This window comes from Tachyglossus aculeatus, chromosome 21, assembly GCF_015852505.1.
Source record: "Tachyglossus aculeatus isolate mTacAcu1 chromosome 21, mTacAcu1.pri, whole genome shotgun sequence".
Taxonomy (NCBI): Eukaryota; Metazoa; Chordata; class Mammalia; order Monotremata; family Tachyglossidae; genus Tachyglossus; species Tachyglossus aculeatus.
The window spans coordinates 75611926-75637854 of record NC_052086.1 but is presented as its reverse complement, the minus strand read 5'-3'; the positions used below and the strand labels follow the sequence as shown (position 1 = coordinate 75637854).

General features: G+C 46.8%; 1 protein-coding gene across 1 annotated transcript in view; it reads left to right on the top strand.

The window, feature by feature from the left end:
* The first annotated feature begins 471 nt into the window (after nt 1-471).
* Nucleotides 472-25929, top strand: part of GRIN2A (glutamate ionotropic receptor NMDA type subunit 2A) — a 341178-nt gene continuing 315720 nt past the window's right edge. Inside the window, exons 1-2 of the mRNA XM_038763448.1 lie at nt 472-552; nt 4226-4651. Coding sequence (XP_038619376.1) covers nt 4244-4651 — 408 coding nt within the window. The 5' untranslated portion in view covers nt 472-552; nt 4226-4243. The remainder of the gene's footprint in view (nt 553-4225; nt 4652-25929) is intronic.

Genomic DNA, 25929 nt, shown 5'->3' with positions numbered 1-25929 from the left:
CCTTGAGGCCCCGGGCGTCCCGCCGTCCCGCGCCCGGAGAGGAAAAGGGGACTGGTCGGGGCGGGGGGGCTTCGAGCGCCTGAAATCCCGCATTTCCCGGCCTCGGAGATGACCTGGAGGCGGCGGCGCTGGGAACTATGCGGAGGGGGGCTGCGGTGAGTCTGGGCGCCTCGGGGGGCCTGGGTCCCCCGGGCCCGGCGGAGGAGGGGGTGGGGGGCAACCAGGGTGGCCACGAGGACCGCCCGGCCCTGGGTTCGAGAGGAGGCGCACTGGGGTGTCTCTCTGAGGCACATGCCACCCGTCCGGCTCATCTCCCCTCCCGTCTCCCTCCCGTCTCCCTCCTTCTCCCCCGGCAGAGCCCTGCTGCAGACCCTCCTGCTGGGGTAGCCGCCTCCTGCGGGGGCGATGCGGGCGGCGCGGGGCGGCCTCGGGAGGAGCGCGCTGGGGCCGCAGGATGGGGGCGCCCCGTGACCCCGGCTGCCGCTGAGGCGGCCGACATGCCCGCGGGCGAAGCGCGCCCCACCGCAGCCTCCACCTTCTCCGAGGATCCCGGTAAGTGGGCCCGAGGCGCGGGGAGCGGACGGGCGCTGCAGCGGGCGGCCGGAGAGGAGCGGCGGGACGCGGGGGCGCGGCCGCCAGGGGGCGCTGCCGCTCCGCGCGGAGGGGCGGCCGACCCGCGGACAGGAGGCCGCCAGGGGGCGCTGCCGCTCCGCGCTGCGCCCACCCTGCGGCGGGCGGACGACCCGCGGACAGGCGGCCGCCAGAGGGCGCCGCCGCTCCGCGCTGCGCTGCTCGCCCTGCCGCGGACCGGCGGGCGACCCGCGGACAGGCTCTCAAGGCTGTCCATCCCCTCGCCCCCTCCTACCTCACCTCCCTTCTCTCCTTCTCCAGCCCAGCCCGCACCCTCCGCTCCTCCGCCGCTAATCCCCTCACCGTGCCTCGTTCTCGCCTGTCCCGCCATCGACCTCCGGGCCTGGAATGCCCTCCCTCTGCCCATCCGCCAAGCTGGCTCTCTTCCTCCCTTCTGAGAGCTCACCTCCTCGAGGAGGCCTTCCCAGACTGAGCCCCTTCCTTCCTCTCCCCCTCGCCTCCCTCTCCATCCCCCCCATCTTACCTCCTTCCCTTCCCCACAGCACCTGTATATATGTATATATGTTTGTACATATTTATTACTCTATCTTACTTGCACATATCTATTCTATTTATTTTATTTTGTTAGTATGTTTGGTCTTGTTCTCTGTCTCCCCCTTTTAGACTGTGAGCCCACTGTTGGGTAGGGACTGTCTCTATATGTTGCCAACTTGTATTTCCCAAGCGCTTAGTACAGTGCTCTGCACACAGTAAGCGCTCAATCAATCAATCAATCGTTTGTACATATTTATTACTCTATTTATTTATCTTCGTTGTACATATCTATTCTATTCATTTTATTTTGTTAGTGTGTTTGGTTTTGTTCTCTGTCTCCCCCTTTTAGACTGTGAGCTCACTGTTGGGTAGGGACTGTCTCTATATGTTGCCGACTTGTACTTCCCAAGCGCTTAGTACAGTGCTCTGCACACAGTAAGCACTCAATCGTTTGTACGTATTTATTACTCTATTTATTTATTTATTTATTTATTTTACCTGTACGTATCTATTCTATTTATTTTATTTTGTTAGTGTGTTTGGTTTTGTTCTCTGTCTCCCCCTTTTAGACTGTGAGCCCACTGTTGAGTAGGGACTGTCTCTAGATGTTGCCGGCTTGTACTTCCCAAGCGCTTAGTACAGTGCTCTGCACACAGTAAGCGCTCAATCAATCAATCGTTTGTACATATTTACTACTCTATTTATTTATTTATTTATTTTACCTGTACGTGTCTATTCTATTTATTTTATTTTGTTAGTATGTTTGGTTTTGTTCTCTGTCTCCCCCTTTTAGACTGTGAGCCCACTGTTGGGTAGGGACCGTCCCTATATGTTGCCAACTTGTACTTCCCAAGCGCTTAGTACAGTGCTCTGCACACAGTAAGCGCTCAATCAATCAATCAATCAATCAATCGTTTGTACATATTTATTACTCTATTTATTTTACTTTACATATCTATTCTACGTATTTTATTTTGTTAGTATGTTTGGTTTTGTTCTCTGTCTCCCCCTTTTAGACTGAGAGCCCACTGTTGGGTAGGGACCGTCTCTATATGTTGCCAACTTGTACTGCCCAAGCGCTTAGTACAGTGCTCTGCACACAGTACGCGCTCAATAAATACGATTGATTGATTGATTGACAGGCGGCCGCCAGGGGGCGCTGCCGCTCCGCGCTGCGCTGGACTGTACTGGACTAAGCGCTGGGGAAACTACAATGCAGCGATTGTGGGAGCAGTCAGTGCTCTTCAGTGGAAAGAGCACGGGCTCGGGAGTCACATATGGGTCGTGGGTTCTAATCCCTGCTCTTCCACTTGTCAGCTGTGTGACTTTGGGCAAGTCACTTCATGATGATGATAACGGTGGTATTTGTTAAGCGCTTACTATGTGCCAAACACTGTTCTAAGCTCTGGAGCGCTGCACCTCAGTTACCCCATCTGGAAAATGGTGATTAAGCCTGTGAGGTTCACGTGGGACAACCTGATTCCTTGTCTCTACCCCAGTGCTCAGAACAGTGCTTGGTACATAGTAAGTGCTTAACAAATACCATCCTCATCATCATCATCAATGAAGACAGACAATCCTGCCCACCACCAGCTCAAGGTTTAGAGGGGGGGAAGACAGACATCAATACAAGTAAACAGACATCAGTGCAAATAAAGAAAATTGCAGAAATATGTACAAGGGCTGTGGGGTCGGGGGTCGGGGGGGGGGTGGGGTGGGGAGAGGCAAGGGAGTGAGTCAGGTTGGTGCTGGAGGGAGTGGGAAATTCATTCATTCAATATTTATTGAGCACTTACTCATTCAATCGTATTTATTGAGCGCTTACTGTGTGCAGAGCACTGTACTAAGCACTTGGAAAGTACAATTCAGCAAGAGAGACAAACTCTGCTCAAAATGGGCTCACAGTCTAGCAGGGGGGAGGACAGACACAAGTAAACAGGCATCAATAGCATTAATATAAATACATAGAATTATAGATATATAAGCATCAAAATAAGTAAATGGGCATTAATATAAATAGAATTATAGACATGCACATACATACACAAGTGCTGTGGGGTGGGGAGGGGCGGTAGAGCAAAGGGAGTGAGTCGGGGCAATGGGGAGAAGAGGGAGCCTGAGGAAAATTGGGGCTTAGTCTGGGAAAAGGGAGGCTTACTCTGGGAAGGTCTCTTAATAACAGTTATGGTATTTGGTAAGCACTTACTCTGTGCCAAGCACTGTTTTAAGCACCGGGTTAGATACAAGGTCAGCAGGTTGTCCCATGCTGGGCTCACGGTCTTCAACCCCATTTTACAGATGAGGCAACTGAGGTTCAGAGAAGTGAAGTGGCTTGCCCAAGGTCACACAGCAGACAAGTGATGAAGCCGTGATTAGAACCCATGACCTTCTGACTCCAGGCCTGTGCTCTAACCACTATGCCGTGCTGCTTTGTGCCAAGCACTGTTCTAAGCCCTGGGGTAGATACGAGGTCGTCAGGTTGTCCAACGAGGGTCTCGCAGTCTTCATCCCCATTTTACAGATGAGGTCACTGAGACTCAGAGAAGTGAAGTGGATTGCCCCAGGTCACACAGCAGTCAAGTGGCAGAGCTGGGATTAGAACCCACGTTCTCTGGCTCCCAAGTCCGTGCTTTTGCCACTGAGCCACGCTGCTTCTCTTGGAGGAGATGTGCCTTCAGTAAGGCTTCGAGTGGGTGGGGGGGAGAAGCAGCATGGCTCAGTGGAAAGAGCACGGGCTTTGGAGTCAGAGATCATGGATTCAAATCCCAGCTCTGCCAATTATCAGCTGTGTGACTTTGGGCAAGTCACTTAACTTCTCCGTGCCTCCGTTACCTCATCTGTAAAATGGGGATTAAGACCGTGAGCCCCCCGTGGGACAATGTCATCACCTTGTAACCTCCCCAGCGTTTAGAACAGTGCTTTGCACATAGTAAGTGCTCAATAAATGCCATTATTATTTTATTATTATTTTTTTATTTTTCTCTGGCGGGTTTGAGGAGGGAGGGCATTCCAGGCCAGAGGATGGGGGCATCTGCACCGACTATTCTGCAGGTGTCCCGGACATTCACCTCCCCGCCCTCTCCCTGTGTCCACCCCCCAGGGACAGCAGCTGGCGACGATGGGCATCGTGGGCGCCTGGGCGCTGCCGGTCCTGGCGGCGCTTTTGGTGGCACAGGGCGCGGGGCGCGGTGCAGAGAAGGGCCCCCCGGCACTCAACATCGCCGTGCTGCTGGGCCGCAGCCACGACGTGACCGAGCGGGACATCCGCGGCCTGTGGAGCCGGGACCGGGCGGCCGAGCTGGCCCTTGACGTCAACGTGGTGGCCCTGCTGGTCAACCGCACCGACCCCAAGAGCCTCATCACGCACGTGTGCGACCTCATGTCGGGCGCCCGCATCCACGGCCTCGTGTTCGGCGACGACACCGACCAGGAGGCCATTGCGCAGATTTTGGATTTTATCTCCTCGCAGACCTTGATCCCCATCCTGGGGATCCACGGCGGCGCCTCCATGATCATGGCTGACAAGGTGAGGAGGCGGATGGGAGAGCGCGGGATCTGGGGCCTCAGGGCCACGTTGCATCCAGCCCCTCCGGTGCAGACTCAGCTCCCCTCTTCCGGACCCTTGGCCACCTCCCTGAGGAGAGAGCAACAACGGCCATTCATTCATGCAATCGTATTTATTGAGTACTTACTGTGTGCAGAGCACTGTACTAAGCGCTTGGAAAGAAAAAGTCATTCAGTCATATTTATTGAGCGCTTATTGTGTGCAGAGCATTGTACTAAGTGCTTGGAAAGTACAATACAGCAATAAAGAGAGACAATCCCAGTCCTCAACGGGCTTATAGTGACCAACTTCCCTCACCCTGGAGAAGAGGGAGAGGGGCATCCCAGCCTGGATCTGGGCCTCTCCTTTCTCCTGAGACCGGCATGGAATCAGAAGGCCTCCCCAGTGGTAGTAGACTTGTCAAGAGGCAGCTGGGCAGTGTGTGTGTGGGGGAGGGTCGTTTCCAAGGGTATTCCAAGATTGGGGAAAGCGTGGGGAAAGGTGGCGGGAAGCTTAGAGGGGTTTGCCGTGGGCATGGAGTGTCAGTGGTTGGGAGCCGTGGAGAAAGCCAGCCGGCTGTTCGGTCCTCCACTCTGGCCAAATTTTATACCACGGCTGCTAAACAGAAGCCAGAGGACCTGATTGGAGTTTCTCCGCTTCTCCCTCCCCTCGCTGACTGGCCCAAGGAAAGGTCAGAGGGCAGCGGCAGGAGGAAGGAAGAGCCGAAGCGAAGGGTCTGGGTAATCCAAAGGCTGGATAATCAGCCCTGAGAAGGGACTGCATCAGAGCTGAGGAAGAAGAGCTCGGTCTTGAAGTCGAAAAGGACCGGGAGCTGTGGGAGAGTTTCTGATAGTTTGACAGGGTGTGACATGATCCAAGCCACATATGTGAGAGACTCTTTTAGCTGGGAACTCGATGTGGGGGAGAGAGGCTGGAGGTGGGGTAGCTAGCAAGGAGCTGTTGGGGTAATGACATGACCGGAGTCTAGATGGGGGGTAGATCTAGGAGTTTTTGCGGAGGAATGAGTGGTCTTACGTGACATCAGGTTGAACTTGGGGTGCTGCAGAGGGAGTCATTCGAAGAGAGGCTTGCATGACTCCCATGGGGAATGGGAACCCCCAGCCATGGGGAGAGCTCAGCAGGGGACGTGAAAGAGCCCTGTGATTGTGATCATCAGCTAGGAGCTGTGGGAGATTTGCAAACGCCAGGAGCCGGAGATGTTCATACTCTGGGTTTTTAGAGGCTCTTCAGAAGGAAGTGTCTTTCTAGTGGTTCAGCCGTATTCTCTCCGGGACTCAACTCCTTCTTGATTGGAAGTAATCCCTCCTGCCTCTGCCAGCCACCCCCATAATCCTTCTGGACCCCAAAGCTGTTTATGAACATTGAAGTGGAAACTTTACTGTTATGACAAAGGGCTTTATCAAATGATGGGGGCTTGGAGTGGGAGTGGGCTGAGGGGGGATCTGTGGTGGTGCAGGTAGTGGTGTGGGAGAAAAAGAGAGAGAGAGAGAGAGAGAGAGAAAGCACACCTCGGGGAGCTTGTGGGAGGAGAGGCAAGTGGGAAGGAGAGCCCTGCAGTGACAGCTGAATGCTGATTCAACCTCCAACCTCCTGCTGATCCAGAGAGGGATATTGGTGGATGGGCTGGTTCTTCCCAGCTAGATGGGAAAGAAAAGGAGAGGGGGAAATGGGGAGAGGGAAGGGGAGAGGGAGGCAATGGGCAGGTTTCCTGGCTGGTTTTCTCCCTGGAACTGAGGTAGGATGGATTTTGGTTGATGATTCCTGACGTGCTTGGGAGATGCTCAAAAGCAGCCAACATCTGCGTTAACATGGCAGAAACCTGAAGAATCCCAAAGATGTGAGGCTGAGAGGCAGGTTTGAATGGTCACTGATCAGAGTGGGACGTGTTGAGCAGTTAAGGAAGAATGCAAGACTGATTTTAAAGTATCGGAAGTCTTTTGGGAACTTTAATCTGTTTCGTGGCAAACATATTGAAACCAGAAAAACTGAGAATGAGGGATATAAAGGTACTAACAAATTGTTAGCACATCCATTTCAATCAGTGGTTGTCTGTTTCTTTATGTTTTAAATCAAAGTTCCAGCATGAAAGAGTAATCAAAACATGTGTTCTGCAGCGTATCCCGTCTTTTATTCTGCCGGGCTGGCCTGGATTCCTTTTCCTCCTTTTCAGTTGAAGAGATGAGGAATAGTTAAGAGACTCATCTTCGCAGGATGGAAGAGTAGATGTGGAGTTCCTCTGCTTGTGGAGGGGGAGCGGTGAGAGGCGGGGGTGGGTGGGGGATGGCTCGGTCTCTCAGGGATAGGACAGAGTCAGGAAAGCAGGGCCTTCGAAACCCAAACCAGAGGGATGACAGCCTTCCAAAGAATTCTTGAAGAGTCCAAACCTGGAAGACAACGAAAGAAAGGTAGGGGCCCAGTGTCCAGAGTGGGGGCAAAGCAGATGGGCAAGGAAAGAGGCTAGAGAAGAAGCCTTCAGAATTGGGCTTGGCATCAAAAGTGATCTCGCACCAGGAGCCTTTGGGGGCAACAAGCAACAAAGTCGAGAGGGAAAGGTTAAGGAGGGATTCGGAAAGAAGACAGAGAAGATAATAATAATAATAATAATAACAATAATAATAATGGTATTTGTTAAGCTCTTTGTATGTGCAAAGCATTGTTCTAAATGCTGGGGGAATACAAGGTGGTCAGGTTGTCCCACGTGAGGCTCACAATATTAATCCCCATTTTATAGATGAGGGAACTGAAGCACAGAGAAACTAAGTGACCCGCCCAGTCACATAGCTGACAAGTGGTGGAGTCGGGATTAGAACCCACAATCTCTGACTCCCAAGCCCAGGTTCTTGCCACTGAGCCATGCTGCTTCTCACTGAGCCACACTGCTTCTCACTGAGCCAGGCTGCTCAGTGTCAGGCATAGGGAGCTTGGATGTGAAGGAAAGGCTGAGCTAAGGGGTTGGTTGGGGGGTCGGGGGGGTTGGGCTCAGTGAGAGTGACCTGAAGTGGTGGATTTGAGAGTGAACAGGAAGAAACCTTTATTGGATGGGAAGCCCTCCACTCTCCATCCAGATAGAGAAGCAGCGTGGCTCAGTGAAAAGAGCACGGGATTCGGAATCAGAGGTCAGGGGTTCAAATTCCAGATCCGCCAATTGCTAGCTGTGTGACTTTGGGCAAGTCACTTAACTTCTCTGTGCCTCCATTTCCTCATCTGTAAAAATGGGGATTAAGACTGTGAGCCCCACGTGGGACAACCCGATCACCTTGTATCCTGCCCAGCGCTTAGAACAGTGCTTTGCACATAGTAAGTGCTAAACAAATACCATCATTATTATATGTAGTCAGCCTGTGAGGCTGCCCCTGTTTATTTCTGTGGAAGAATGCCTGTTACCTCATCTGTAAAATGGAGATGATAGACTGTGAGCCCTAAGTGGGGCAGGGACCATATTATTTTCTGTCTACCCCAGCACGTAGTCTCCCTCTAGACTGTAAGCTCTTTGTGGTCAGGGAATGCCAATACCACCTCTGTTATATTGTACTCTCCTAAGCACTTAGTACAGTGCTCCGCACCCAGTAATCACTCAAAAGATGCCATTGATTGATTGGTTGAGGGATTTCCTTCCAGGAGAGTGAGGATGGCTGGAGACAGCTTCCAGTGAAAGGTTGGATTTGCCGGGAGTCACCTGGGAAGGATGAAAAAAAGAGTCTTATTAGTTCTATTAAATAGCTGCTGATTAGTGATTCCCAGATATTAGCTTTGCAACAAATGTAATTTCTGCATGGGATTAGAATTATTCCAATGCATCTGCAGAGTTGCCGCCATCCTCACCGATGTCTTGCCCCACTCTGGCAGCCTGACAGTTGTACCTGGGGTGGGGTGGGAGATTTTCCCATTGAAAATGCCAACTAGAAGGATAGGGGGAGGGGAGGGGGCAGATCAGTATCCCTAGCAACCCCTAAAGCTATTTTGGGAACTTCCTTGTGAACTGTGTGATCTCTCTTAATCCTAGGTGTGGCAGTCAGGATACCCTGTGATCGTTGGAGGCATCACACCTGCCTCTCCCCTTCCTGCCCATTTAGGGTTGGAAGCCACGGATTCCAGGAATCCAGACCATATCCCAGAATTGCATTTCATCCAGGGAAACTGCGTGCCTCAGTGGAAAGAGCACAGGCCTAGGAGACAGAGAACCTGGGTTCTAATGTGACTCTGCTGTGCACCCGCTATGTGACCTTGGGAAAGTCATTTGCATTCCCTGTGCCTCAGTTTCCTCATCTGAAAAATGTTCTCTCTCCTACTTAGACTATGAGCCCGATGTGGGACCTGATTATCTTGTATCTACCCCAGCCTTTAGGCACATATGTAGTAAGTGCTTAACAAGTACTACGGTTATTATTATGAATATCATTATTATCAATATCCACATTTCCTCCCATCATCCTCCCTGCAGAAAATTAACTAGAGGAGGCATAGGACTTTTATTTTCTTTTTCTTTGCATAACCTTGGTTTGCTGATGAAATGCTGGCAGGCAGTTTCACATATGGGAATTTTATGTTAGGCAGATTTACAGCTAGGAGAGGGTGAAATGTGATAAGATTGCAATCTTTTGCTAAGGAACTGTAATCTCATTGTGGGTAGGGAATGTTTCTGCCCACTGTTGTATTGTATTCTCCCAAGCATTTGGTGCAGTAAGCGCTCAGTAAATACCTTGGTTGTTTGACCGATTAAGGAATCAAAACTGATTTCCAGGGTTGGAGTGGCAGAGCTGCCCCAAACGATAGAGTTTGTTTCTCTCAAGTAACCAGAGGCTCCGGTGAGGTGTTGGTGACATCTAACTCTGCCAAGCGGACCTTTCAAGTTCCTGCTGGGTGGGAGGTAGAACTGCTAAGGAAATTCTTGTGGGAGACCTTGTTGTTCTCTTCAGAGAGAATGGTTAACGGCACGGCACTGGAAGGCCGGGACTAAACTTGGGACATGGAGTCGGTGGAATGACTGATCTAGGGCCCACCACCTTAATCTGTTCAATTGTTGTGACATTTGCTAAGCTCTTACTGTGTGGCAAACACAGAACTCAGTGCGGGGGTACTCACAAGGTAATCAGTTTGGACACAGTCCTTGCCCCACATGGGGCTCACAGTCTAAGTAGGAGGGAAGGGAATTTAATCCCCACCTCACAGATAAGGAAACTGAAGCGCCAAGAAGTTAAATGATTTGCCCAAGGTCATAAATCTGGCGAGCGATAGAGCCAGGAGTAGAATACAAGTCTTTTGACTCCCAGTCCTGTGCTTTTTCCACTAGGCTACACGGCTTTCCACTGAGTATAAACTGTCCCTCCTCCAACTCACTGTGTGACTTTCGTCTCCCAGCTTTCCTTCTCCTTCCCCAAGTTGGGACACAAAGATCCCACATTTGGGCTCTTTCGGGTATTTCCTGAAAACTGATAACCTCTCTTTTCCTGAGTGTGTGAGTGATCCTAGGTAAATTTATTCTGCCCAGGAGAGGGATTTGCACTTCAGGAGTGGCGACGCCATCTCTAATTCCCTGTGGATTTAGCAAACCCCAGAAGGGCCGATGGTGTTTGAAAAAAACAGGAAAAGTAGAAAAAAAAGTAGGTCAGCTGACATTGCATTACCAGCCCAAGGGCTTCTGGCTGGAAGTGCATCTGCTGAGAATAATATTTGGAATAATTTGCCGACGGTAACAAAATGGGGTGTGTCGAGCAATGGGCCCGAAGCAATGATAATAACTTAGAAGCCACAGTTGTACTCTTGTGATACATTTTCTTTGTGGATTTGCAGCTAAATGGTTTGTTTTCATGGGTTTTTGAAACACTGGGGTTTTATTTGGGACCCAAATTATTTGACCCTCATTAACCTGTCCCCCCGTCCCCCAAGATTAGGTCAAAAGTGAATGTCTTCTGCCTACAGTGCTCATCACTTGCCTTTCCTTAGGATTGATGCGAGACTTCTAAGTATAGAGAGAGGGCAAATTTCCACTTGGATGAAAATAGACTTCCGTGACCAACTCCCGTTAATTCTAGTGGAAGTTACATTAATATACTCGCCTCGTAATCTGAAAAGATGTCTCTTCGTATGCATATTTAACATGCAAACGATACACGGAATAGTGAAGATTGTAGGACTTATTTTGAGTCCAAATTAAGATTCCTTTGCATAACTCCTGCCTAGATTTTTTTAAAAAAACATTCTGGTGTGAATTCATGCACAGACTTCTGAAAGTCACTAAAGTTGAAAAGTTATGTCCTTATACTAAGTTTTGTCATTCATCATGGAAGGCATATTTTTCATCCTTCTTGATCATAGCATCTTCTGAGCCCAAGATACATCCAGCGTCATGGATAGTATATGAAATGCCCCAAGCATCTTTGGAGTCTCGAAGAGCCAAGCGACTTGAAGGCGAGTGGATTTGAATGCAGTATAGCAGTTAGCTTTCTTCCTCTTTCTCCTGGTTGTTGTTTAGTTGAATGGTATGTTGATAGCTTTTGCATTTTTCCTCTGGGCAGTGCTTTGTAAAATACAAACGTCTTTCTCTGCCATTTTAAGTCTTCTGTCGACAACCGAGTGCATTTTGATCTGCTTTCTCCCTCTGAAATTAGGAGAATGTAGGGAGCAGGAAGGAACAGCCTGTGGAATGCAGCCAGATCTTGCATTATTGCCTTCTGATGGTTAAAAAATGACTAATTCTGCAGGTAAGTCAGGGGACTCTAAGACCTGGGGTGTACTATAATGATTTTCTGATGGACTGGCAACCAGTGGCCATGTTAGAGTGTCACTCGACTGCAGACTAGCAGGACGTGGTTGTTACTACCTAGGCATTAGGTATTGCTGCTTTGGTGAAGAAAACTCTGGATTGTTTTTGAAAAATCTCAGCCAAGAGACTTTCTAGTGCGGAGAAGCAGCAGAAACAGCATGGCCTAGTAGATAGAGGATGGGCCTCAGAGCCAGAAGGACCTGGGTTCTAATCCTGACTCTGCTACGTGTCTGCTGCGTGACCTTGGGTGAGCCAAGTCACTTCTCTGGGCTTCAGTTACCTCATCTGTAAAATGGGGATTAAGACTGTGAGCCCCTGCAGGACATGGACTGTTTTCAACCTAATAACCTTGTATCTACTCCGGCACCTAGTACAGTCCCTGGCACATAGTAAGCACTTTATAAATACCATTAAAAAAACCAGAAAAAAGTAATGGAGTTCTATCATTTGATCCCTCGCAATTTTTGGGGTGGGGCCAGTGTGAAAAATGAAGAAATATGCTTGTGTTTTCCCAGTTCAACAGGCTCCCCCTTCCTCACTTACCTCCCATGCCCCTGGATTTTTTTTAATGGTATCTGTTAAGCATCTACTATGTGCCAGGCACTGTATTAAGCACTGGGATAAATACAAGCTAATCAGGTGGGACACAGTCCACGTCCCACATGAGGCTTGCAGTCTCAATCTCCATTTTGTAGATGAGGGAACTGAGGCACAGAGAAATGAAGTTACTAGCCCGAGGTCACCCAGCAGATGGATGGAAGAGCTGGAAGTTGATTCTTTAACTCTATTTTAAGTCCTTGGTGAGGAGCTCTTGGCAGGGAGCAGAGAGCCTTCCTCTCCTCGGAGAATGCTGAGCCCAGCTTCAAACACAGCCACGGGCTACATTCCGAGGTTACATCTTGCTGAGTCCCCATATCCCCCACCCCTCACCCCTACAGCCCCTCTCCTCGGGGCCTGTGCCTGTAGAATGAAGAAGCCACAAGATAGATCTTTTTAACCTAAAATGTAAAACTGTAAATACCTTATGGAGGATTTAACAATAACAATAGTAATAATTATGGTACTTGTTAAGCGCTTACTATGTGCCGAGCACTATTCTAGGCACTGGGGTAAATGCACGTTAATAAGATTGGACATAGTCCTTGTTCCACTTGGGGATCACACTCAATCCCATTTTACAGATGAGGTAACTGAGGTCCAGAGAAATGAAGTGACTTGCCCAAGGTAACACAGCAGACGTGGCAGAGTTGGAATTAGAACCTGGGTCTTTCTCATTCCCAAGTCTGTGCTCTATCCATTAAGCCACACTGCCTCTCAGTGATTTAAAGTCAATGCTTGTAGTCAAAAACTGAGGGGGAGTCTTGGAAACTAGAATTTGTTTCTTAGAATTATTCTCTTAGTTGGAAAATTGTTTGTGGACCGGCAGAAGGTAAATTTTGTGTAAAGTTTGTACTTTACATCTCAGACTATCAAAGAGCACATCTCCCATTGTTTCGTGAAGGGACACAAGGAGCAGATGTGCCATTTTATTAGCTGAAATATTGGATTGTCCTTAATCTCAGTTCAGATTAGGGACTACAGAGTCTAGAAGCCCTGTACAGACAGAAGCTCTTTCAAACCTGAATAAGGTAGACAACCATTCCTTTCAGGGCTCTGGGTCTCTCTAGCAGAAGGCAGCACACCCACGGACTGCTCATTGGTTCAATTTATCTTCTTTGGGTTGGGTTTAGAGTTTTTGCAGGTGATTATAAGCGACAAATTGAAGTTTCAAGCTAAAAAGGGCTTTATACAGAAGTACATTCACTTCTATTTAATTTCCTTCAGTTTATTTTTTGTCCAGATGAGCTATCTGCAGGCAAACACATGGTAGCGGATTGGATGGGAGGATTGATAGGTTCACAGATGGCTTATGTCTAAGTGGCCATCTAGCACTCATGCCATTCTCTGCCATTCCTTTCCTCCATTGCAGCTGGTGCATTGTAAATGTATAACAAATACCATAAAAAAAAACCCTTTCCCTGAAACTTGAATTAAGGGAGGTAAAGGTTATAAGACTTTTTGAGAGAGGAATTAGATCATCAGTCCACTTTAAAATAGGGCTTTGCATTCTGACACATACTCAAGTAGATAAATCAGAGGCTAGTTTCACTTCTTAAATCAAACTTGAGGTGGTGTGTGTGGTGTGTGTGTGTGTGTGTGTGTGTGTGTGTGTGTGTGTGTGTGTATGTTTTACAAAACAACCCAGTAGGACTGTGCTAATGAATTCCATTACCCTCCCAATTAAGTAATTAGAATGTTGGGATCATTTTAACTGCATATTAGGTCAGCATGCTTTCTGTCTCATACATGGATGCTCCCCTTTCCAACTAGATCCCTAAAAAGGGGATAGAGACTCCCCTTCCCCACCTCCCTAGGAAACAGGTCCATCGGCTGGTTGGAACCATACTGTGATTTATTGTTCATAAAGTATGAAATAACACCCATTTGGAACAATCACAGGCCACCTCTGGGACTGGCCCTCTTACCAGTGTATATTGGGAGCAAAACAGAAGGTGGATCCATATTGCATGTGTCAAACACGCTCTCTCTTTTCACTACTCCTCATCCATTAGCTGCTTTGATAACATGCTCCCTTTAATTCGAAGTGACAGCTTAATAGTTTGGGTTTTCATTTCTGTTTCGCAGCTGACCGGGCTTAATGATTGAACAGCCTTTTGTAAAGGATTTCTTCTTTTCTTGGGTGGGTCGGGAGATTTGGATGTTGAAGAGACCCAAGCTGCCAGGGCCTGGGTTGGCACTGGGCTGGGCTTGTTCCCTGATTCTAGATGCTGTGATCACCTTGGCCAGTGGACTATTGTTAGTACCCTACCCAGCTCGAGGAGAATCAACTAACCCTGTGAACTAATTCTAGCACTTCTTCAAAAGTCTGATTTTCCATCACTGCTCCTCTTTCCTACAGCTTCACAATTCCCAAATTCTGTTCTAGGCTCGGTTCTGTCTGGGTGGGTGAGATATGTGGGGGGAAGATAGATTGAAAGTTCTTCGAGGGCAGAGATCAGATCTACTAACTCTTCTACCATCCCAAATGCTTGGCAGAGTAGGTGCTCAATCCATGCCACTGATTGATACGAACAATAGAAATGGCAAATATTGGGATAGGTGTCACCTCCACCTGGAGCCTCTGATTTGTGGGGTCATTGACTGTTTGGTTCCAACATTTTCATGTCAGAGGGGCTTCTTGGTATCTCTCAGGTGCAGGAATCAGTCATCTCTAACATGTTCCCTATAGACTGTAAGCTCATCGTGGGCACCATGGCTTAGTGGATAGAGCACAGGCCCAGAAGTCAGAAGGACCTGGGTTCTAATCCCGGCTCTGCCAGTTGTCTGCTGTGTGACATTGGGTAAGTCATTTAACTTTTCTGGCCTCAGTTACCTCATCTGTAAAATGAGGATTAAGACTGTGAGCCCCATGTGGGACAAGGACTGTGTCTAACCCAATTATCTTGTATCTACCCTAGTACTTGGTACAGTGTCAGGCACATAGTAAGTGCTTAACAAATACCATCATCATTATTATTATTATGGGCAGGGAACATAGCTAATTCTGTTGTATTGTACTCTCCCAAGTGCTTAGTACAGTGCTGTGCACATAGTAAGTGCTCAATAAATATCGTTGGTTGATGTTAGTGGAATGCCATATACCTGACTCCACCCTTCTTCCTGCCCCTTTTAAGTCTTTTTTATGGTATTTGTTAGGTGCTTATTATGTGCTAGGCACTGTACTAAGTGCTGGGGTAGATAAAAGATAATTAGGTTGGACACAGTCCCTGTCCCACATGGGGCTCACAGTCTTTATCCCCATTTTACAGTTGAGGTAACTGAGGCACAGAGAAGTGACTTACCCCAGGTCAAACAGTGGAGAAGCAGAGATTAGAACCTAGATTCTTCTGACAACCAGGCCTGTGCTCTGTCCACTAGGCCATGCTGCTTCTCAAGTCTTGAGGAGATGTTCTAGCTACAGCTTTGCCCTCCAGTATACCTTGGGAATGTGTGACTCTAAGTTTACAGCAGTCACATTCACATTCAATCATTTAAAGGAGAGAAGGTTGGAGACAGTCTCTCTTCAGTTGTCCTCAACCCATCCCTGGAGACAGTATGGAAGTACAAGAGCAAGACAGCATGAGGAAACAAGGCCGAGGGGAAGGAGGGTGCCTCCCTGGAGGTAAAATGAGAGAGAAATCAAAACACCCCACTACTCTGTCCTCTTCCCAAGCTAACTGAGGGTCTGTTTGCCTATTTCCTTTCTCCAACCAGAAATCTGTATCAGAGCTCCCAGCGGAGCTCACCTGGGTGGAATAAAGGGGAAATGAGCCTGATCCTTACCCAGAAGGTCTGCAGGACCTGGTAGAGAAAGTAAGGCAAGCATGCAGTCAAACTAGATAGCTACCTTTGGCACATGCAAAGTAATAAAAAAGTATTTCATGATAAACTGGATGTTATAGATTAATGAAACCCCCCTTTGATTGTTTTTATTCAGACAGCTATAGGAGATCCTGCTAACTCTAATCATCTGAGCAATGCTCACCCCACTGAGAGGGAAAGGAGAAGAGGCATGGCCTGGGAGTCAGAAAAACCTGGGTTCTAATTCCACCTTGGCCACTTGACTGCTGCGTGACCTTGGGCAAGCCACTTAACTTCTGTATCTCAGTTGCCTCATCTGTAAAACATGGATGAAGACTGTGAGCCCCATGACTGTGCCCAACCTTACTATCTTGCATCTAGTTCAGCACTTAATATAGTGCCCGGCACATAGTAAGTGCTTAACAAATACCACAAAAAAGTCTACTATTGTGTTTTCTTGGACCAAGTGTGCAAGGGGTTCTCTCTCAAACCATTTTCTCCTCACCTCATTATCTTGGAAGTGAAGAACTGTTCCTTGACTGTGAAACACTTAGAGGGGAAGTGCTAGTCACATGATCACTGAACTGTTCAGACCTCTATCAAAGGAGTTTATATGAATTTGATCTGGTACTCTCTGTCTTGGTTTGTCGGTGAATAGTAGCATTTCTACACAAACTCATGGATGGGAACTCTAGACTGTGAACTCATTATGTTCAGGCAATATGTCTGTTAATTCTGTGTATTGTACTCTTCTAATTGCTTACTACACTGCTCTGCACATAGTAAGTGCTTAACAAATACCACTGATCTACTGATTGTTTTACATAATAAATTAGCATAGGTGAGAGCTATTGGATGAAGTTTTGCTCTCGTTTCTTGGCCGAAATCGAACATTGCTGACTTCTTCCTTGATGGTTCCAGTGAAGGAATTTTTTTTTTATTGTATTTGTTAAGTGCTTACTATGTGTCAAACCCCATTCTAAGCACTAGGGTAGATACAAGCTATTTAGGTGGGACATAGGCCCTGTCCCACATGGGGCTAACAGTCTAAGCAGGAGGGAGAACAGGAGAACTGAGGCACAGAGAAGGTAAGTGTTTTGGCCAAGTTCACACAGTAAACAATTGGCGGAGCTGGGACTAGAACCCAGATTCTTTGATTCCCAGATCCGGGCTCTTGTCACTGGGCCACACTGCGTCTCAATTCCCGGTATGGTGCTGAGGGGCTCATCCAGCTACATGGTGGCATCTTTCTTGGTACACTGGGCACATGTTCAACTTAAGGGTGAATTCGGTATGGACTCATCTCAAGCCTCTAGGCACAGGACCAATGTTTATGATCACATCTGAGTGAGGGAATATCTATCTCACTTATGGGATGCTACCCAGGATTCTGTGCTGCCTTCAATCAATCAATGGTATGTGTTGAATGCTTACTGTGTGCAGAGTACAGTACTAAATGCTTGGGGGAGTACAGTAGAGTAAGTAGACATAATCTCAATCATCGAGGAGCTTACTGTCTAATGGGGGAGACAAATATTAAAATAAATTACAGATAGGTGAAGTGGCTGTGTGTATAGATATGTCCATGTATGCTGTGGGGATAGGCAGTGGAGGGTGTGGTGAACTAAGTAGTAGTAATAATAATAGCAGTATTTATTAAGGTCTTACCATGTGCAGAGCCCTGTACTAGGTGCTGGGAAAGTGTACAGAGGTGGGAGTTAGACATGATCCCTACCCTACAAAAGAATTCATATTATAGGAATACAAGTGGAGAAGAAGGGACTGGAGATGGTCATATCCGGAATGAAGAAACAATAAAACCCTTAAAGAGCATAAAACACAAGGACAAATACACAGCATTGAAACACAATGCAGCAGGGTACTGTGGCCAGAGGAGTAAAATTTCAGGTTTGTTGTGGCTCAGAGTCCAAGGCACAGCCATAGCCACAGCGACAACTCCAGCAGCTGAGGTGTCAGGGTAGCCTCTTTCTGCGGCTTCTTTTCTCATTCCCTGCGGGGTGGTGCAAAGCATGACAGGATGGAGTTGCCTCAGTGGTGCAGAGGAGAGCTGGTCCTGGTTCCAGGGAAAGAGGCAGAGCTCTCTGGGAACAAGGGGAGTATACAGAAGCAGGTTTTATCCTCAGAGAATGTCGGGTGCAGGGGCGCTTGTTGATGAGGAGGGAAGACTGAAATGTTCCCTGTTCCTTCACTAGGCTGCAGTGGAGAGGAGCCAAGAACACACCGGGGGGCGAGGCTAAAATTACTGGTTCATTCTTTCAGCTGGGTGGAGAGAGGCCTAAAATGTTCAGCTGCTGCTCAGATCCTCATTTCAGGAGCAGGGGCCCTCTTTGGTGGGGAGAGAGGAGGGGATAGAAGACAGTTCCTTCATCTAAGTGCTAAGGTTAATGCAGTAGGGAGAGGAAATAGGATGGGAAGATGAGAGATTAGTCAGGGAAGGCTTCCTGGGGGAGGTATATTTTAATAGAGTTTTGTAGGTGGAGAGTGTAGTGGCCTGTTGGATGTGAAAGGGGAGGAAGTTTCCGACAGGAGGGAGAGTGGTAGCAAGAGGTCAGTGGTGGGAGAGATGAGAGTGAGGTGCAGTGAGGAGGTTGGTGTTAAAGGATTACTAGACTGGAAGCCCCATGTTGGACAGGGACTATGTCTAACCTGATTATCTTTTATCTACCCCAGTGCTCAGATCAGTGCTTGATGCATAGTAAGCTCTGGAATGCCTTCCCTCTTATGAGGGAACACACAACACACAGTAAGTGCTCAATAAATATGATTGAGTGAATAAAAAATACAATAATAGTAATAATAGAGGAGTGAAGTGTTTTGACGGGAGGTTGATAATAATAATAATAAGAATGGCATTTATTAAATGCTTACTATGTTCAAAGCACTGTTCTAAGTGCTGGGGAGGTTATAAGGTGATCAGGTTGTCCCACAGGGGGCCCACAGTCTTAATCCCCATTTTACAGATGAGGGAACTGAGGCACAGAGAAGTTAAGTGACTTGCCCAAAGTCACCCAGCTGACAATTGGAGGAGCCAGAATTTGAACCCTTGACCTCTGACTCCAAAGCCCGGGCTCTTTCCACTCAGCCACACTGCTTCTCTAAGCAGGTTGAGATGGGAGAGAAGTGAGAATAAGTAGAAGACAGAGAGAGTGCCTTGAATCTGCTGGGGCAGAGTTTCTGTTTGATGCAGAGAGTTGGGTATCTCTGAGTGAGGAGTGGGTAGAGAAAATGTGTCTTGCTATAATAAACTCTCCCAAATGCTTAGTACTGTGTTCTATACACAGTAAGTGCTCAATAAATACAACTGAGTGACCGACTGACCTACTTCAGTTGGGAGTCTTCAGACTTCGTGTCCTTATTTGAAAAATGGGCAACTTTCCTAGGTCTTGGCCACATGCCTTATTTCTTCCTGCCCTCCTTCTTTACTTCTTCCTCTCCCTCTTCCTCCTTCCTGGGCACCTATGCTATAAAGACTGTTGAATTTGGGATTATGAGGAATTACAAAGGAAGAATAAAATACGGTCCTTGTGACTGACGGGTTTGCAATCTCATGTAGGAGGCAGGTAAAAACCAAACATGTTAAATAATTAGATAAAATGAAAATGTTTAATACAGCCCTCCGCACACAATAAACGTTCGTTAAGTACCTTTGATTGGAAGTGCATGGGCCAGGGGCTCAGAACTTAATGCAGAGCTATGCCTGCTAAATTTAGAGAGACACAAGGTTTGGGGGTGGTTGAAGTGGTTGGTGTGACCAGGTGAGGGAGCTTGAGCTGAATATTTAGGAGAAGAGTGAAGGAGGGAAAAGTTTGGATTGTAGGCAGCCCTCACTGATTGCCCATAAAGAACATTCATTACATGGTCTATGCCCCAGGCAGTCGATGTTTTAGATTCTTGGTTTTCATCTTCATGGCTATAGGACAACCTTTTCTTACTCTCTGCTGTGGTGGAAAATGAGGTCTGTTCTTTAGCAAAAAAAAAAAGAAGAAGAAGCGGGCATTCAACTATTCAGGGGTGATTACCCATTCTTATTCATTTATTTTGGCTTCTTCTCCATCTATTAACCCCTTCCGGATTTCAACCATTTCACTGATGGTTTGGGGCAAGTGGACAGTGGAGGGGAAAAGGAAGGAGGTGAAATTCAAATCCCTCAGTTCTGCTTCTTGTCAGAAGTTCTGCTGATTACTGCTCCTCCGGTCCCTCAGTTTCACAGATAATGAAGAGTGGTCTGAATGCCTCCTAATCTACAACTTGGTCTAAGGCTCTGGTCAGAGAAGGGGAATCCATCCAGTCAAGGTGGATTCTGAAAGGGTTCTGCCATTCTCCAAAGGTCTAACGTCATAGGAATTCTGACTCTGGGATGCGTCGTGATCCTGAACAGGTGCTTTCTGGGGCTCTTTCATGTAAAAGGGGACCCAAGAGGAAGTTAATGGTAGACTTGCATTTTGGGTTGCTGACCCTGACACTTTATTCATTAGTAGACTGAGGACTGGGATGTAAAATTTTAATCACTTGATTTTCTCAGCTGGGATCTCGACAGGATGGGCCCATAAAGCAAATTTTCATTCATACTGATGCCATGTGGAAACTCTGTGAGTATATCATACATCCATGAAACCTGATGGGGCTAGGATGATATAGTCACCTTGTAGCTCAACACAATTTACAGTACAATTAAGGTCGACATGTAATTGGATAAACAGAAAATGGAATTAAGGTAATCTATTCTAAATGCACCAAATTCCAATAATGAGTTGCTTTCAGCATTTGGAGAAACATATAATTACCAAACAAATTGCATGTTATTTTTATCTAAGAAGCTAATTAAGTGTTCTGTGGAAATTATTATGTGGTGGCAAAAGGATTCAAGCAACATTAAGGACCTAATTGGAAGGGGATAGGAACCAGGGAATTTACATGGACTAGTTCAAGCATCATGGAGGCAGGCTCTCATTTCTTCTTGAGGTTGGTTTGGAATCATGTCTGAAAGTGATGGAATGGTAGGAGAATATGTTTTTCCATCATTGGGGGAGAGAAACCCATTTTTTCTCCCTCCCTATGACTCCGTGTCTGATATTTTACCTGCAAGTGCTTGTCACCATTGTTGAAGTCTTCACTGATGCCAGAAACTTTCCAAATGGAGCCCCTATTTGATGTCGAGAAGCAGCATGGCGTAATGGATAGAGGACGGGCCTGGCAGTCAGGTCATGGGTTCTACTCCTGGCTCTGCCACTTGTCAGCTGTGTGACCTTGGGCAAGTCACTTGACTTTTCAGTGCCTCAGTTACCTCATCTGTAAAATGGGGATTGAGATTGTGAGCCCCACCTGGGGCAGGGACTGTGTCCAACCCGATTTATTTGTATACACCCCAGTGCTTAATACAGTGCCTTGGCACATAGTAAATGCTTAGCGAATACCATTATTATTATTATTATTATTATTATTATTTTTAATTCAATCATATTTGAGTGCTTACTGTGTGCAGAACACTGTACTGTTATTATGTCAGTAGGAGGTCCTGAGGGGATTTACTTGTGTTCTGTTGTAGAGGGGCATGGGAATGACGAATGTTGTAGCAGAGGAATGAAGCCTTGATCCCTGCTTTGGAGTGCCTGCATTTTTGCTGGGCAGAACAATGGGGGAAAGACATCGTGGAAAATTATAGAATTCTAGAATTCATGGGGCAGCAGCATGGCCTTGTGGATAGAGCATGGGCTGGGTAACAGAAGGAACTGTGTTCTAATCCTGTTTCTGCCAGTTGTCTGCTGTGTGAGCTTGGAAAGTCACTTCACATTTCTGGGCCTGTTACTTCATCTGCTTGTATGCATCCCAGTGTTTTGTACAGTGCATGGCACATAGTAAGCACTTAACAAATATCATAATTACCACAATTATTATTATTATTAGAGTGGGGAGGTACCCTTGAGATGTCATTTCAGCCTTCCCTCAGCCTTCCGGAAATTCTTCACATAAAACAATCCCAAGTAGATGAAATTCTCCCTTATTTATAAAAAGTATCTTTCTAACAAAGTTGTCAGTTTTTTTTAAGAAGCCAAAAAGACAAATACAGACCTAACAACCCTAGTAGTCACTATGCCTACGTATTTGTTCGAGGCAAATCATGTGGGTGATCCTATATGATGATGCAATTCCAATCCTGGCAATAGTCACCAGTAGGAAATGCTCATGGAAATCAGTGATGGTGGCAGATGTATCAGATTCTCCCAAAACCTCCATTGTCCCCTGATTCCTTGTAAAGCAAACAGTCACCTTGTTCATTCATTCATTCAATCATATTTATTGAGTGCTTACTGTGTGCAGAGCACTGTACTAAGCACTTGGGAAGTACAAGTTGGCAACATACAGAGATGGTCCCTACCCAACAACGGGCTCACAGTCTAGAAGGACTTGTTCCCTCCTACCTCACCATGCTGCTCTCCAACTACGGCCCAGCCCACACACTTCTCTCCTCTAATACCAACTTACTTGCTGTACCTCGATCTCCTGTACCTTACTGCCAACCTCTCACCCATGTCCTGCCTCTGGCCTGGAAAGTCCTTCCTCTTCATATCTGACAGATGATCCCCTTCCCCACCTTCAAAAATCTCCCTCCCCACCTTCAAAGTCTTACTGAAGGCACATCTCCTTTAAGAGGCCTCCCCTACCTAGATCTTCATTTCTTCTTCTCCCACTTCCTTCTGCAGTGCCCTTGCTTTTGGAATTGCACCCCCTTATTCATCCATCCCTAAGCCCCATGGCACTTATGTATATATCTATAATTTAATTATTTTTATTAATTTCTTGACTTTAAGCTTGTTGTGGGCAGGGACCTTATCTACCAACTCTGTAATAATGTGCTCTCCCAAGCACTTAGAACAGGCTCTGCACACAGTAAGCACTCAATAAATATGATTGATCAATTGATTAAGTGGCTGAGACACCTTAGGAAGCAGCCGTCACTCTCTGAAGCATCTTTGTCCTACACTGGGGCAGTAACTTTCTAATGGCTTCCACCATGGCCTGCAAGAGCAAATGCAACCTTCTGCTATGTAATGTACAAACCAGGAGAGAATCAAGCACATTAAATTGCCTTTGCCATCGGATAAATTATAAAGTCCATGTGTGTGTAGTATAAATACTTATTTATCTAAGTAGGTACTGACATCACTTCAGCTCATTTCAGTGCTCTATTCTTACCTAGTCTCACTCCACTTTGCTGGAGGGGACCTGTGCAGAATGAATAGTCACAGAAAGCCCAAACAGCTGCTAAATGGTGAGCTTAAATAGTACATTTAAAAGCCAGGGCCAAGGTTGGGGTAGAGGGAACACTTTAAAGATGCAACAAAGTGTAGCTTCGGGGGATAAGGCAGGACAGGTGAATGCTGGGAGAAAGTTGTGCCAGACAGACTAATCTGGTATGTTCCCATCAAGAAAGGAGTGGCTCTTACCTGAGGGAGGATCATGAAGTTGAGGAAAACCGCCCCAGGCTGCCATCAGGATGCTGGGAAAATCCTATTGGGGGTGATTTGGACTATGCCCACAGTCCCCAGGGGGATCAAGTTGGGGAATGAAGCTACCAACCCCTCTTGATCTCCAAACAGCAATGGAACCTGCAAGTGGTATGCCAGGAGCAGCTAGCAATAGAGGAGCTTCCCCTGACAACTTGGTTGTCTGCATGTTTTTGAGAGCCAGTCCACCCCAGCTCAAACTCCTGGGAAACAAACTCTCTTTGGGGGTGTGCAGTGTGACAGGGACCGTCAGTCACATTTGGGCCTTTTCAGCTGTGCCTGGGGCCGGACATAAACTTCTCCTTTGGTGAACGCGAAGACATCCATCTCCTGTGCTCCCACTGGGTTTTCAGAATTGAGCCTTTGGGACTCATCTCCAAGAATGGGCATCTTTGCCATTGCTGAGCGCCCAGGTGACACCCTCTGATTCACTGTTTGGTTGTAGTGGATAGGTACAAGTCTTCAAAGCTTTCTCCTCACATCCTCTGGCTCTCTGAGGCAGCCCTGACAGTGCACAGTGTGACAAAAATGCAGAGGAGAGCTCCGTCCATGCATCTGGTGGTTGGTGGGAGGGTGATCAGGATGTTCCGTGCCTGGAGGTGCCAGTGGGGGAGGGAGACCAGCAAGCATCAACCCAGTTGCCTCAGAAAGAGTCATGCTAGTTACTTCAGGGAGTTCATTATAATTCAGTCCAATATGGGTCAACCTGGCCGGGCTTAATCAGATATTCCACGGCTCTTCTCTCTGAAATATGCCTAGTTGCTCTGCTGACTAGTTTTGTTTCCCTAATCTCTTTTTAATTTTCAAACTTTTGCTCCCTCTTTGGAGGACATCTGCATTAGGCCATGAAATTTTCATCCACCAAAGGGGTTTGCATGATGTTCTATTGTACTTTAGGTTGGGGATAAATGGTTGCATTCTTCCAGGACAAATCTATTTTTACATAACATTGTCTGTCTCAGGTTTCAACCAAAAACCTGAGGGAAGGGGAAAATGTGTGGCAAAATGTTGCTATGGTTTTTTTCCAAGTAGCAATTTATTCATTATCCACTCAGTACTTTTAATCTGTGAGTCGTGATCCCGTGTTAACATCAGGTTATTTCAGCCTGCAGCCTGCTGTGCACAAGGAGTTTCCAGTTTCGATGTCATGGTTGAAATGACTTTTGCCAGATTAGCTGCCAGGATGAATTGATTAGTCCGGGTTCCATACTCTGATTTCTGGCTGCCAGAGGAGAGGGCCAGATTTGAGGTAGCATCAGGGTTCTATTGTCAATGAGTATTGCCCTAACCTTACATGCTCCCAAGATCGGAGCTACTTCTGATCCAGGTTTGGAAGGGATTACTCCTGGGTTTAGTAGTTCCAGCCATAACCCGGGTAATTGTATTACATATTCTGAACTGCAGGAATGTGGCCTCTTGCTTAATTTTTTTTAGTGGTATTTGTAATGTGCTTACTGTGTACCAGGCATTGTACTAAGCGCTGGAGTATACACAAGGTTGGACAGAGTCCATGCCCCACGTGAGGCTCACATTCTTAATCTCCATTTTACAGATGAGGGAACTGAGGCACAGAGAAGTGAAGTGATGTTCCCGAGGTCACACAACAGACAAGTAGCAGAGTCAGGATTAGAACCCAGGTCCTTCTGACCTCTGGGGCCTGTGCTCGATTATTTCCATCCCACCAAGATGGACACTTATTGAGATTATCTTGGAGGGGAAAACTTGTAAGTCATATTGTGAACCAGTGTAAGATGAAGAAGAGAATCAAATCTTGCTTTATTCACTTTGAAAGCCAGTTTCAAAAGTCTTCTAAATACAAAAACTTAATCTTATTTATTAAGTGCTTACTTTGTTCAGAGCACTGTACTAAGCACTTGAGAAGAGATGATATAGCAATATAACAGACACATTCCCTGCCCACAACAAGGTTACAGTATAGAAAGATTTGCAGATTCTCCTCCTAAAGGAAGTACACAATTGAGTCTTCCATAATGCATCTTACCCTGATTTGTTTTGGGTAGAACATTGCTAGGGAATTAGTGACTATTCTTCTGACTACTTGAGCCTGCTGGGATTCAGTATGGTGCCATACCAGAAGAAATAGTTTGTACTCATGTGGGCAATATTAAAGACGGTAAGTAATAGAACATGAGTTTTCTTTGTTGTGAGGTGCTGGGAGGATGCTAGCCCCTCATCGTTTGAAAACTGAGTGTTGTAGAATGAATAAAATCAATCAATAGGATTTATTGAGCAGCTAGTGTACACAGAGCAGAGTAATAAATCAACATTATCTTCTGGACTGGGCAAAAGAAGTCCTAGGCTTGCTGTGTGATCTTGGGCAAGTCACTTAACCTCTCTGTTCCTCAGGTTCTCTATGAGGAATGGGAATGCTAGTACATGCACGTTCAGGCATGGGTGCTTAGCTAATAGAAATTACTTGGGAAATAAACCATTTTATAACAGCATGGCATTTTCTTTCTCCTCTCACTGCACAGATTGTTACTTATCTTGGCGAGTAGGTAGATGGCGGATATTTCCAAGCCAGAGTT